This window comes from Leptodactylus fuscus, chromosome 6 (genome assembly GCF_031893055.1).
Source record: "Leptodactylus fuscus isolate aLepFus1 chromosome 6, aLepFus1.hap2, whole genome shotgun sequence".
NCBI lineage: Eukaryota > Metazoa > Chordata > Amphibia > Anura > Leptodactylidae > Leptodactylus > Leptodactylus fuscus.
Genome location: NC_134270.1, coordinates 121,162,144 through 121,176,748, shown reverse-complemented (window position 1 = coordinate 121,176,748; position 14,605 = coordinate 121,162,144). Strand labels below are relative to the sequence as shown.

The 14,605-nt window shown below is 44.7% G+C and overlaps 1 protein-coding gene across 2 annotated transcripts in view; it reads left to right on the top strand.

Moving 5' to 3' along the window:
• HDAC5 (histone deacetylase 5) overlaps positions 1 to 14,605 on the top strand; it is a 65,376-nt gene that overhangs the window by 15,336 nt on the left and 35,435 nt on the right. For both annotated transcript variants that reach the window (XM_075278261.1, XM_075278259.1), the window contains exon 2: positions 10,671 to 10,840. In XM_075278261.1, coding sequence (XP_075134362.1) covers positions 10,792 to 10,840 — 49 coding nt within the window. In that variant the 5' untranslated portion in view covers positions 10,671 to 10,791. The remainder of the gene's footprint in view (positions 1 to 10,670; positions 10,841 to 14,605) is intronic.

Sequence of the window (14,605 nt, the reverse complement as noted above, 5' to 3'; positions counted from 1 at the left end):
AAAAAGACTAAGAGTATGTTCACACGACAGAATTTGTATTCCGCGTGTGAACACTTCCGCGTGGCTAGCTGCGGCAGGATGCCGTTGCAGTGCACCAGCATCCTGTCGCGGCATTCCGCTCTGGATTAGACTTGAAGAATGGGCCTTATCGGAACGGAGCCTCGCGCTTGGGACGCCACAGCTGAACATACCCTTAAAGTGATCAAAGCATCACACAGTCTCCAAAATGGTACCACCAAAAACTACAATTCGTCTTGCGAAAAAAGACACCAGACCCAGTTCTGTACATAGAACTGTAAAAGACTTCCTAGCGTCACTATACGAGGATATCAGGTTGCAACAAAATTTTGGATTTTTTCAAAGTTTTTCATTTGTTTAAAGTTATTAAAACATAAAAAAAAAATATTTAATTTTGGTATTGCTGTAATGGCAGTGACCTGCAGAATATATTCAGTGTGTCAATTTCACTGGTCAGCGCACACCCATTAAAGCAAAACCAACAAAATGATAAATTGTGTCATTAGCAAGTGCAATTTGTCCTGCGAAAAATGGAAATGAAATAGAAAAATAAAAAAAAAAGTTATAGTTTTTGTAAGGAAGGAAGTAAAAGGCGAAAAACACAAACAGAAAAATTTTATGGTCCTAAACCTGTTAAGGCTGAGGCCCCACGTTGCAGAAACACAGCTTTTTTTGTTACAGATTTTACTGTTTTTTTTTTATTATTTTTTTTTTATTTTTAAGCCAAATCCAGGAGTAGATGGAGCAAAAGGTAGAAATATAAGAGCTTCTTTTATATTTCCCCTTCCTCCCATTCAATGTAGCCTCTCTTGGCTTTGGCTCAAAAACACAGCAAAATAAAATAAAAAAAATCTGTGTTTCTGCAACGCGGGGCCTTAGCCATGTTTATACAAAGCAGCCAATTTGACAAAGCAGAGCTACAGTATAAAGCATAGGGGATGGACAGGCCAGCAAGCTAAACCTTTGCCCCACCACTGGACACCATCACCACACCTTCTTTTTGGCCAAGTAGTGAAGACTGCGCACAGTTGGAAAAAGTTGCAACTCGTGGAAAAGATGTTTTTATTTGTTGCAGATTTTGCAGCATTTTTTGAGCTAAAGCCAGTAGTGGATTTAAGAGAGGGGAGGAATATTTAAGTCCTTTGTATTTCCCATTCCTTTTTAGGCCATTCTTGACTTTGGCTGAAAAAACTGCAGCAAAGTCTGCAACAAAAAAAGCAATGTGGGCCTTATATATTTTCTGTGTAACCTTGCCACCCATAGTGTCCACCACTACCCCTCAATCTGCATGCACACAATCATGCCCTACTGAATCTATACCTAGGCAGTGTGCAAAATCAGGCGATGCAACCCATGGCGTTATTTCACACACAACTTTTTTAGATGGTGTTTTGCATCAGTGACGCTAGGTTCACACTAGTATTCAGCTCTCCGTTGTTTGGGTTTGCATGGGGAGCTTAGAGTCTGTATGTGGTTACCTGAGAACATCTGCTCTTACTATAGACTATAATGGGGTACATCAGATTTACACCGGTTTCATTATAAAAAGTCCATGTAGGACCATGTGTACCTGAGCCTGATTGTGGGCCAAAACCAGGAGCAGGTTGAAAACACAGAATAGGAGCAAATCTTTCCATTATTCTCTGTGTAGTCTCGACTTTTGGTTTGTGCGTACAATCACTGATGTAAATCAGTGATGTGTGAATAGTGCCCAATGGGACCCTGTCTGTATATAGGCTGTGAGAAGTGGTGACATAGGAGGCGCTATCGTTTGCACCACAGTGCCTACTTCTATAGCAGTACTTTTGCACAGCCAATTGCAGGGTCATGTGAATGTATCCTTAAATTCCTATGATATCCCCATGTACAATATGCTTGGCACCACTGGTATTTAAAGGGCATAGGACATCAATAGGTTGTTACTCTGCTGGTGCCCCTAGGATTCAATGCTTTAGGAATCAATCCGGCACCCATTGTTCCATGCCCCTGCAGCAGTACGGCAGGAGAAATGAAGCATTACATAGTATCCATTAATACCAATTAGTTGTCTGTTTCTCCACAATAAGTCCATGTCATAGTAGCTGCTTATTGCTATGGCTAATAAGGACGCGCCTCTGGTAACCCGTAAGGAGTATAAACCAGACAACCCCTGTGTTATAGCTTCAGTACTTCCTCTATACCTCATGAAAGAAAAAAATCTGATTCAGCTAGTCCATTGTGTGTAGGTGTATAAAATATTGGCGTTGTACCCATGTTATACTGCTGTGCTGATGATGTGGGCAAACCTGTCAAGGAAGAACCTTAAATGAAGCTGGAAGTCCTATAGAGATATGCTGCGGTATAAGGAAATACATCTGGCATTTGCATTATAATCTTTTTCCATTTACCTAAAACCATGAACTTTTAAAATGCCAGGAGATCCAGCACTACATAGCGGAGCAAGCCGCAGCTTATAGGAGTGAGTGTACATCTATTTATATGCACCACTGACGTGTATACAGCCGTGCTGCGGTGACTGGCGGTAATATATCATTGCCTCCCTCTTTCTGCGTATGTCACACTAAGGCAAATTTCTTCTTCTTGTCCACCCTGTAACCTCTTTTCTATCATTGTATTTCACCATGTCTGTCTAGGTAAAGGTTCTCTTATTTTCATTTTCGTCCCTGCGCGGTCATTTCTCCGTTCTGTCTGCTTGTGATACAGGTCCATTCATGATTCTGTCTTTCTCCATATTCCATTCATACTTTGTTCTCCCTCCCTCCTTCTCTCTCTCTTCTCTGCGTCTCCATTCATACAGCGCTCTCCCTCCCACACTCTCTGCGTTTTCTGAATTTTAATGACTGTGCTGGTGCTGAGGGTCACAGACGCATGGAGACGTGATCTCCAAGCAGTATGGGGGTGCAGACAGCCTTAACCCTCTACTGCTTGATGAATGCACAATGATTGCAGAGGCACGGCCATTCTGCTTGTTTCTTGTGTCCTTCTATACATAGGATTATTGCGTATACTAGTCCCCTAATTCATATAGCTGTTTGTATACTGTAGATCTATTCCCACCATCATGTTGTCACCATTAACCAATATCTTCTAGATTTTTATTTACTTCCTATATCTGCTTTTACTTCATTTAAGCTCCTTCCTATATTTTTCCTATTACTCCATATAACCTCTCCCTATATCTCCCCCTATTACTCCATATAACCTCTCCCTATATCTCCTCCTATTACTCCATATATCCTCTCCCTATATATCCTCCTATTACTCCATATAACCTCTCCCTATATCTCCCCCTATTATTCCATATAACCTCTCCCTATATCTCCTCCTATTACTCCATATAATCTCTCCCTATATCTTCTCCTATCACTCCATATATCCTCTCCCTATATCTCCTCCGATTACTCCATATAACCTCTCCCTATATCTCCTCCTATTACTCCATATAATCTCTCCCTATATCTCCTCCTATTACTCCATATAATCTCTCCCTATATCTTCTCCTATCACTCCATATATCCTCTCCCTATATCTCCTCCGATTACTCCATATACCCTCTCCCTATATCTCCTCCTATTACTCCATATAACCTCTCCCTATATCTCCTATTACTCCATATACCCTCTCCCTATATCTCCTCCTATTACTCAATATAACCTCTCCCTATATCTCCTCCTATTACTCCATATACCCTCTCCCTATATCTCCTCCTATTACTCCATATAACCTCTCCCTATATATCCTCCTATTACTCCATATAACCTCTCCCTATATCTCCTCCTATTACTCCATATAACCTCTCCAGATATCTCCTCCTATTACTCCATATAACCTCTCTCTATATCTCCTCCTATTACTCCATATAATCTCTCCCTATATCTCCTCCTATTACTCCATATAACATCTCCTTATATCTCATCCTATTACTCCATATAATCTCCCCCTATATCTCCTCCTATTACTCCATATAACCTCTCCCTATATCTCCTCATATTACTCCATATAACCTCTCCAGATATCTCCTCCTATTACTCCATATAACATAACGTTATAAGAACGGCCGCCGCCATATTCGCCATTTTTGCGGTCAGTGATAGTGAGAGAAACATATCTGCTGAGGGCTAGATAGACATTAGCTTCAGATAGGCAGGGAAAAACCGAAGAACAACAACAGCTCTTCTCAGGGCTATACACTGCAGGGACAGGAGTCCAGCTTTCCACGGACAGTGGAAAACAGGGATACAGAACAGTTACTTGTTGCTATATACGTGTAAACCAGCTTTTCGCTGGGGTGTCCCCCACAAAATAGCAGGAATCCACAGCAGTTACTTCTTGCTATATATGTGAAAAATAGCTTTTATTAGGGGTGTCCCCCCAAAAAAAAAAATAAAAAAAATAGCAGGAATCCACAGCAGTTACTTCTTGCTATATACGTTCCAACCAGCTTTTGTTAGGGGTGTCCCCCCACAAAACAGCAGGAATACAGAGCAGTTAGAACCGGCTATATACGCGCAAACCAGCTTTTCTTAGGGGTGTTCCCACCACAAAATAGCAGGAATACAGAGCAGTTAGTTCTTGCTATTTATACGTGCAAACCAGCTTTTCAGGCAGTGTGTAACCCCAAAACAGGGATACAGAGCAATTAGGTCCGGCTATGTCAAATCAAATCAATGTACGCTCAATCTAGATATATAGGGTGTGTACCTCCAAAACCTACCTGGGAGACACAGAAATTCAGTCAGGCTATGTGCGCTGAATCCATTTTTTAAGGGTCTACCCCCCCAAAGCTTAGTGGGAGACAGCCATTCATTCAGTCAGGCCATGTATTGTCAAACCTGTTTTTAATGCTGTACCCCCGAAGCTAAGTGGGAGACACAGCAATTCAGTCACGCTATATTAGCTCAATCCAATTTTTTGTTTGTGTGCTCTCCATGATGTGAACTATGCCTTTGTCTCTTGAAAAGCAACCCAACATGAAGTCAGCCATGTGTGCCAGTGTGGCATGACTTCGCTGCCCCCATCTGTAAGGGTCACTCTCCATTTCCTCTATTTTACACTCCTCTTCACACCATCCGTGCTGAAGTAATGAGATGCACTGAACTTCACCCTCAAGCCTCGCGTGGGACAGTGACATGAAATGCCATATTATCCTGGATGGCATCCCTCACCTCGGAGGCAGTGTGCTGTCTGTCCCCCAAGCTGATGAGCTTCAGCACAGCCTGCTGACATCTCCCCACGCCAGTGGTACAGTGTTTCCAGCTCGTAGTTGGGGTCGAGGTTGCAGTGCAGGAGTAGGCTTTCAGAGAAATCATGCCATGAATTCTGGGCTAGGAGAGGAGATAGGCCACCCCAGTTTGCCCCCCGGGCCCAAACTCCACTACATTCACCCGGTCTGTCATTAAAGATAAGCAGCATCCCTGACCACAGGCGCTTGTCGATGCACAGCAAAGTGTGGAACTCTGGGCCTGACTGATGTTATGGGACACATGCAGGCGCAAGGCGGGGACAGCACACCAAGAGAAGTAGTAACGGCTAGGCCCAGCATAGGGAGGTGCCCCAGCTGCCATCTGGTGATGGAAGGCCTGGGTATCCAGAAGCATAAATGCCAACATCTCCAGGGCCAGCAGTTTTTAGATGAGGCCGTTAAAGGCTTGGGCATGTGGGTGGCTTGCGCTGTACTTCTGCCTGCAATGAAACGCCTGGGAAATGGGGAGTGGCTGGGAATAGGCGCATGATGGTGCAAGCCAAAAGGGTGGATGAGGGTGAACTCCCCAATGTGTCAGAGACAGATGTGTAGGTGTCCAGGCTGGTGTAAACAGTGGAAGAGGCAGTGTCTACAACGCCGGACGACGATTGTCCTGCGTTTGCTCTCTCCCACTGAGCCCAGGGCTTGCCTTCCAAATGACAGCACACGCAAAAGGTGGTAAGGTTGCTCTTTTCAGAGCCCCTACTCAGTTTAGACTTGCAAAGTGTGCAAACCGCACTAAATTTGTCATGTAACTGGTGACACTAGGCACCTCAGTGGTGGTAGTTTGGCCAGGGGGTGCTGCTAGCCTCCTGTGTGACAATGAAATCATCTGCCACTTCATCATCCTCCTCTTCCTCCATCAATATACGCTGTGAAGCGGACAGGAGTGTGCACTGACTATCCTGCTGGAATGGTCCTGCTCCTATGCCCGACTCCTCAGTGTACAATGCGTTATCCCTGATGGTGATGAGGGATTCTTGCATCACACACAGGAGCAGGATTGTTAAAATCAGTAATACGTTGTCAAAGTTGACCCTCTTGGTGGACTCCTCAAAGACACGGAGAGATCTCGCATAAGTCTGGCAACATGGGCGAGTTTTGCATGAGTGGCTAGTACATGGAAAATCTTTGGCCTTGCTGCCTCTGGACATGCCTTTGCCTCTAGCCACCTTTTTTCCTGCTTAGCTTGCCTCCACATCTACTCTGCTTTCCCCGCTATACATCACCCCTGTCCATGCTTCTGCCTGTAGCCACCTTTTTTGCTGCTTAGCCTGCCTCCATATTTACATATCATTTGTGTGTTTTTTTTCCTCTCCTGTACCAGAACAAAGGATGAGTTTTTTAACTTATACTGGGGGTCGAGGATTGCAAAAATCCATTATTGTTTGCTCTCCATGATGTGAACTATGCCTTTGTCTCTTGAAAAGCAACCTAACATGAAGTCAGCCATGTGTGCCAGTGTGTTACTTGGCATGACTTATAATGAGCTTCTAACCAGCACAGTTGGGGGAATCAGGGTGGATTGAGCCTCTAACCACAAGAGTTTGGGGGCATTAGTGTGAATTGAACCTAGTAGGAGCAGAATTATACAATGCTGATGGTGGAGTATGAGGAGGAGGAAGAACTGTACAGGGTGAGCACACATATCAAACTTCATGTCAGGGTGCTTGACACTGCTGGACATGAAAATGATTGGTCTACCAGTGGCTGTTCAATTTGATCAGCGTCAGCCGGTCAGCACTGACAGCTGGCTGTGCTTATCCGTGATGATGCTACCAGCTGCGCTGAAGACATTTTCCGATAGCACGCTGGCGTCAAGGCAAGAAAGGACCTCCAATGCGTAGAGCGTAAGTTACAGCCACAAATCCAACTTGGAGACCCACTAAATGTAGGGCGCAGAGGGATCGGAGAGGACAGGGCTGGGGTCAGCCAGGTACTCCCGCAACAAGCGCCTATACTTGTCCTTCCTAATGACACTATGCCCCTCAGTGGCGGTAGTTTGGCCAGGGGGTGCCATTAACGTGTCCCAGACCTTGGAGAGTGTGCCCCTGGTGGGTGTGGACCGGATCGCAGTTGTTAGCCTGTTGGAGGAATTAATCTGGCAACATTGGCGAGTTTTACATGAGTGGCTATTACACGGAAAATCTTTGGCCTTGCTGCCTCTGCCTCTAGCCACCTTTTTTGCTGCTGCGCTTGCATCCACATCTACACTGCTTTCACTCCTAGACATCACCCTAGTGTATGCCTCTGCCTGTAGCCACCTTTTTTCCTGCTTAGCTTGCCTCCACATCCACACTGCTTTCCCTGCTATACATCACCCCTGTCCATTTAGGTTCGGTGGCCTCGTCGTCCAAAAACTCCTCTTCCAATTGCTTACTCTCCTCTTACTGCAAACGGCACATGACAACAGCATGCCCTGATGGCAACTGTGTCTCATCATCATCACTGAGGACGGAAAATGCTGGTTGTGGGTCCACAACCACAAAATCGCTAGGTGATGGCGGATGCTCCAGTGTTTGAGCATCAGTACACACAAAGTCGTCTGGTAGCTCCTGGGATTTGGGAAGTGGTTCAACAGAGGGAGAGACAGTAAAAGGACCCGAAAAGAGATCCTGGGAGTGGACAAGGGTGGGATGACTCTCTGTTGGGAAGATTGGGCATGTTGGGAGGAAGGAGGGGCAGACTCTTGGGTATGAACACGACTGCAGATAGTGGCTGACCGGCTGCTGGAAAAGCAGCTGGAAGCATTATCCGCTAGCCATTATAACACCTGTTCCTGGTGCTTGGGCCTGGTCTGCGTTGTACCCTGCACCCTGCGTAACACAGCTGTCATATCAGGAATTGTGATGAGCGCATGCTAATGTTTCTTGTCCAGTGGAAAGGATGGAATAGGATTTCACATAAATCTGCCAACCATGGAAACTCATGGTGCAGAAACTGAGGGAGCTTACTTTGATGAACCCTTGGGTTTTGGAGATGGAACTCCATCAAAGGTCTCTGCTGCTCACACACCCTGCTCAACATACGGTATCTAGGGTTTCAGCGTGTGGTGACCTCGCACAACAGCTGGTGCTTCAGGCAGATGTAGGCGTTGCTGGAGTGTATTGAGGCTAGCACCAGGTACTGTAGACTTGCCGCACTTTAACCAGTAGCTTGTGTAAATTGGGGTAAGTTGTTAGAAACCATTGCACCAATAATTTGAAAACGTGGGCCATGTGTGGACCGTGTTTGAGTCTGGCAAGCTCCAGATCTGCTACCAGGTTCCGGCCATTATCACATACGCCAACCTGCACCTGGGCCCAGGTGCAGTGGGGCAAAAAACATTCCTAACCTCGGAGGCAGTGTGCTGTCTGTCCCCTAAGCTGATGAGCTTCAGCACGGCCTGCTGACGTCTTCCCACGCCAGTGTTGCAGCGTTTGCAGCTCGTAGCTGGGGTTGATTTAACGGCGGAGGAGGAGGGTGGTGTTTCAGCACTCCTGCCAGGAATATTGGGTGGAGAGACAAGGCAGGCCGCCACAGTTTGCGACCCGGTCCCAGCCTCAACTACATTCAGCCAGTGTGCCGCGATTGAGATGCAACGTCCCTGGCCGCATGCACTTGTCCACGCTTCGGTGGTCAAGTGGAACTTTGTGCAACTTAGCGCAGAACTTAGGGCCCGCCTGATGTTACGGGACATATGCTGGTGCAAGGCTCAACTCACCCTAAGGGCCAAAAACACTGCTGGTGAATTTTGTTCAGTTCCAAAGGACTCTGTGTTTAGGTTTGGCTCAGTCGCAGCTCCAGAACATGCCTTTGAAGGCAAGGTTTTCTTTAGTGGCTCCATCTCAGCAGGATGATGATGAGCCTTGGTTAAATCTGGTGTTGGACGGGAAAGTGGTTTCTGATCTACATCTAAAGTACTGGAGCATGTTGTTCGGACTATTAACACCTGATCAGAACCCTGTATAGGTAATGTAGAGTCTGATATTAGAGGACCATTACTGGTGGTGGTAGTAGTTGCAGCCAATTCTCCACCTTTGGTCCTCTAAATAAATGTTACCCCCAGGACTTGATGCCAAAATGTTATCAATTTCCCAATTAAAATCAAGGTCAATGTCTGGGTCCTCAGTCCAATCCACTGTATCAATCCAACACAATGAGAGTGATGGTTCTGGAACCACTGTTTTAGGGGCAAAGAATTTTAAAGGGGCTAACACTCTGCTGGTGCAAGGCTTTACTCACTCCAAGGGCCAAAAACACTGCTGGTGCAAGGCTCAACTCACCCAAAGGGCCTATAACTCTGCAGGTAGAAGGCTGAAGTCACCTGAAGGGTCTCAATCTCTGCTGGTAGCTCAGTTTAAAGGCCTCTAACTTAATTTGTAAGGGCTCACGTTAAGGGCCAGAAAAGTGAATTTTTGAAGGTCTCACCACATCACACACACATAAACAATGACAGTTAAGGGTGGGGGCTTTTGGATTTCCCATTGTCTATTCCATCTGTGGTTGTCATGGGCAACTTGATTTAAAGGGGTGCTTGTTAATGTTTCTTTAGCTTAAATTTGGGTTTGTGTCCATCCATTTGGGGAAGAAAGAAGGTTTCCAGGTAATTTCCCACTTTGATAGAGGTTTTTTTGAATGTGGAAAGTGTGTAGTTGTTAGGCTGTGATGTTGGGGTAATACAGGGACTTTGGTGTGTTAGATGCCCCCAGACATGCTTCCCCTGCTGTCCCAGTTGCATTCCAGAGGTGTTGGCATCATTTGCTGAGGTGTCAAAGTGGACTTGGTGACACTCTTGAGTCGAATGGTGGGTTCCCCTGAAACAAAGCATTTTGCCCCATAGACTATAATAGGGTTCGATATTCGATCGAATAGTCGAATATTGAGCGGCTATACGAAACGAATATAAAAATTTTACTGTTCGTTCATCTCTACATATAACCTCTCCCTACATCTCCTCCTATTACTCCATATACCCTCTCCCTATATCTCCATCTCTTATACCATATAACTTTCCCCTATATCTTCCTGTATCTCTTATTACACCATACCACCCCTCCTTCTCTCGGATGCTTGGTGTATGTCTTGCCTTGTGCTGTGTTTTCAGCCCTATAATTCATGCTAGTGATGTAGACTTACACCCCATGAGGGATCATTACTGCTGCTCGCTCCTTCCATGATTTGCTTACGAATCAGATAAATTTTCTTTTAACTTTTCATCATGAACATATAGTGAGAGAAATCACAGTTTGGTATTACTGCCACGCTAACATTTGGCCTTACTGCCACACTGACATTTGGTATTACTGCCACACTAACATTTGTATTCCTTCCATGATAACATTTGGTGTTACTGCCACACTGACATTTCTATTACTGCCACACTGACATTTGTATTACTGCCACACTGACATTGTTGTATTACTTACAGGGCAGCAAAAACTGAGGGATGTGCCCATTGGACTGATTCCTTGAGCGGTGCCATTTTTGTTTCCACCTGAAATAATTCCGGGGCATTGGAGATCCAGGGCAGGGGTCCGTGTCCCCTCTACATGTCTGTCCAACCAGTGGACATCGGCATGAACCTTCCAACGCAGTCTGGTAAGTGTGGGGTATTTACAAGTTGATGGGAAATTCTTGGCAGAAATGTTAGGGAGGGGGGGATTTTTCTTGATGAGGCCCCTATTATTAGGTTGGTGTAACTCAAGGTTTCTGACAGAACTGATGTACTCTGTAGGATTGGATGGCTGGAAGGCTAACTGTAGGTTGAGTCATAGAGTTGACATTTAAAGGGGTTGTACAATGAATCAAACGTATTTCCTATCCACAGAGCAGCTAAGGTTAGGTATGAGAGGTGATCTGATGTTCTGTTGCACCATTCATCTATATGGGACAGCTAAACAGAAGACGACCATAGTGTTTGGTTTCTCCAGCAGAGATACTATAGAACTGAAAAGAGCGGCAGCCCTCATTGCTCTTGAGAACAGTCACTAATTCTGGCAGGGGATAAGTTCATTTGTGGTATAGCCCCTTTAAAGGGGAAACGCAACGCAAACTAATTTACAAGGGTGACATTGGTGATCTCAGACCCCATGCCTCACAAAATGAAGACTTTTTACTTGCTCTCTAGGGGTCACGGACCACCTTCAACTCTAATAATGATGGGGGTAAAGGCCATGTAGGACCCTCATCTATTAACCAGAGTCATTTCTTTTACTCAGGAGGTTCCAACACAATCCTCTTAGCTCGGTGAGAACTGTGTGATACTTCATTTACCCTGCACCAAAAAAAACCCACTTGCTTCCAGGTTCCCCACAGATTATGGCAGGGGTCCCGAGTATTAAGAAGCCCCATGATAGCTTGCCATCAGGGGCCCATGCAATAAGGACATTGAAGACAAGGGGCTGTATGGCAGGGTCTTCATACTAGAAAAACACTTATGGATCATGTTGGTATTAAACAGACCTTACAGCAAGCCCGAGAGGTATGCAGAAATATGGAGCTCTGCAAAGAATTTCTTCTGAAGACTTCCAGGTCCTTGTAGATCAGGGTGCACTTTCTTCGAATAGGAGCAACATTTTCTTTTTGCCATAGTTTGCACAGATGTTTCACCCTGAAAATTTTGCACAATTACAAGTTTAGGACTTGCGGCAGCTGTACTATTTTTCTTTGTTGGAGATGTCTTCAAGGACATAGCTATAGATGTAGCATTTGCAACTGGGCTAAGGTGCTTGAGCTGGTCTATAGGCTCTAAGAATACACAATACATGTGCGGGGGAGGGGATCCTATTACAGATTTTGGGGTCCAGGAGCATCAAGGTGCATAAACCTCTGCTCTAACACATTCAGTACTGTTCAGACAAAGGGAGTGTAATGTAGTCTGATCCAGGGACAAGTACAGATACTGACTTTAGGGCTTCTAGTTGTACTCGCCACTGTCACGTTTATAGATACATATTCTATCTTTATGTAGGCTATTTATATGTGTGTATATCAGATTTCACCACTCTATAAACAGAAGCCAGTCCATTGTGCTGTACTGAAATGTCCATAGAGTCATCTTGCATTATACAAGTCTTCTTATAAGTCTGTTCTTTATATGGCTGCACGTGCACTGCCCTATGTATACTATTTCAGCATACCTGCTTTTTATCTACATCTCCCCTCCTTATCCATTAGAACTCACTTTGCAGTTCTGTTGTTCTCCACTAGAGGCCAATATTGAACATATATTAAAGCAGTGCAGATGTGAGCTTATTCTAGTAATGCAGATGCATCAGTGACTTAAAGGGGTTGTCCAGCAGTAAACTGTTGATGCACTGCAGACTGTCAATCACCGTCATCAAAGGCACCCCTGCTGATCTGCTGCTTGTCTATGCAATCTAACACAGCACCATATACTGTGTAGTGGACATAGAAGTGAGGTCCATGGCTGCTGCACAGTGCTCAGAGGTGTGCTAGCTGCGGTACACTGTGGTTGCTGCAAACAGCTTATTGGCAGGGTCACTGTTGGCTATTGACAGATTGCTGTACTGTACAGCTGGACCCATAATATCAGCCCAATGTATAATTTCAGCTAGTAGCAAAATAACACAATGTTTTGTGCCAGTTTGGTTACTAGTAGTACTATCCTTTAGTTATAATATGCTGTCCCTTATATAGAACAGCTTACTAAGCTGACAGGCACTTTAAAAACCATGGCATAGACTTATTTAATATGTATGTACAGATTTTAAGATGCATTTCTTAAGGAAATTTCGTTGGTCTGCCCTGGAGTACGAACTGCTATATGTGACACGATGGGCCAGTATGTAATACAAGGATTAAATGATGTTCTTTGTGGCCCTATGATTTGCAGTGTCCACCCCAGGTCCCTCTCAAGGTGTACATTGTGGCTGGATGCTCCTCCATGTCCTAGGCTACCATTGGTAGCAGTATGTGCTGAAACCCAAGAATCTAGCTTCTTCCTCCATCACTAACTGATATTTTAGGAAACCCAGCGGCAGCACTCCCAATGATTCAATGGTCAGTGGTTCTCTTTATCCCAGTGCAACATTTCAGTCCGCATGCGAACCTTTCTTAAGCAATTGTTACTGACTTAAGGGCACTTAAAGAGGTTGTAAGCAATCAGAAAACAGCTACTTTCTTCATACACAGCGCCACTCTTATGCGTGGGTTGTATCTCGGCTCCAATAACGTGGTATGGAATGATTTGCAATACCACACAACCAATTGACAAGATGTTTTTTATTTTTATTTTATACAATCTTTTATGGATCCACTGGTGTAAACTGGTCAACAATAAGAGCACTTATCCCCCCCCCCCCCCATCCCCACACACGTGTTATTCTTGGGGAAACCACTGTCCATGTAGCCCTGGTAAGATATTAAATAAATAAATATATATATATACATATATATATAATGCAGAACTCCCTTCTAGTTTACCGCACAGCTCCTCCATGAGACAATATCAAATGGAGTATAAGTCAAGTACCTAATAATAAATTGGCCATATAGTCCACACACAGCTTCAGCTTTCCTCAGTGTGGTGAAACTGACTGCTGAGTTTTTGGCAGCTGTACCCCTTTAAATGAGTCATAGCATCCATTACATGGCAGTACTATATGACATTTAATGCTGACCTCCAGCGTGCATACTTTTACTATCTGCGTATGATAATATTTCTTTATTTTTAGGACTGCCCTTGGACTGTGTTTTGTCTCTGCAATCTTTAAGGATTTTCTAGAAAATGGAGTTTAAGAGCTTGTTCAGATTTTGTGTCAGAAAAACAGTCTGGCTTCTGGCGTTTTTATAGTCAATGCAGTAATTCAGTGGCCAAACCAAGACCTGCCCTTTGGCTGGCATTTCTAGGGCATTTCTGCCTTCACTTGAATAAGCAAGATACAACTAGTGAAATAACCTGTTGTGCAAGAGATTGGTAGCAAGGCATGGCACAACCACCTTGAGCTTGGTTATATTGGTAACCTTGTGGGGTTTGTGGTTACCAGGACCTGTCAATACTCACTTATTGGCTCCTATGCCTTTAGCTTTAGGGTTTTGCCAAAATGATTAAACGTTTGTCATAACTTGCATAGGATAAAATGGAGCAGTTGGGCATGGCAGTCATCTGTGGCCTACAACCCATGGTCCTCTTGTTGTCATGGATCTACAAACTCTTAAAACTTACAGCTCTCCACCAAGAATGGGCACGTGGAACCCAACATGCTTAGGAGTGGTGAGGGTCCCAAACACTACTATCACAGGTCTAAATCATAGTTGACCAGACACTGGTCAGCGCCTCCTGTAGTGAAAGCCAAAGTACTCCAAGTTACCATCAAAGTCCAAGAATGCCTCCATTAACAG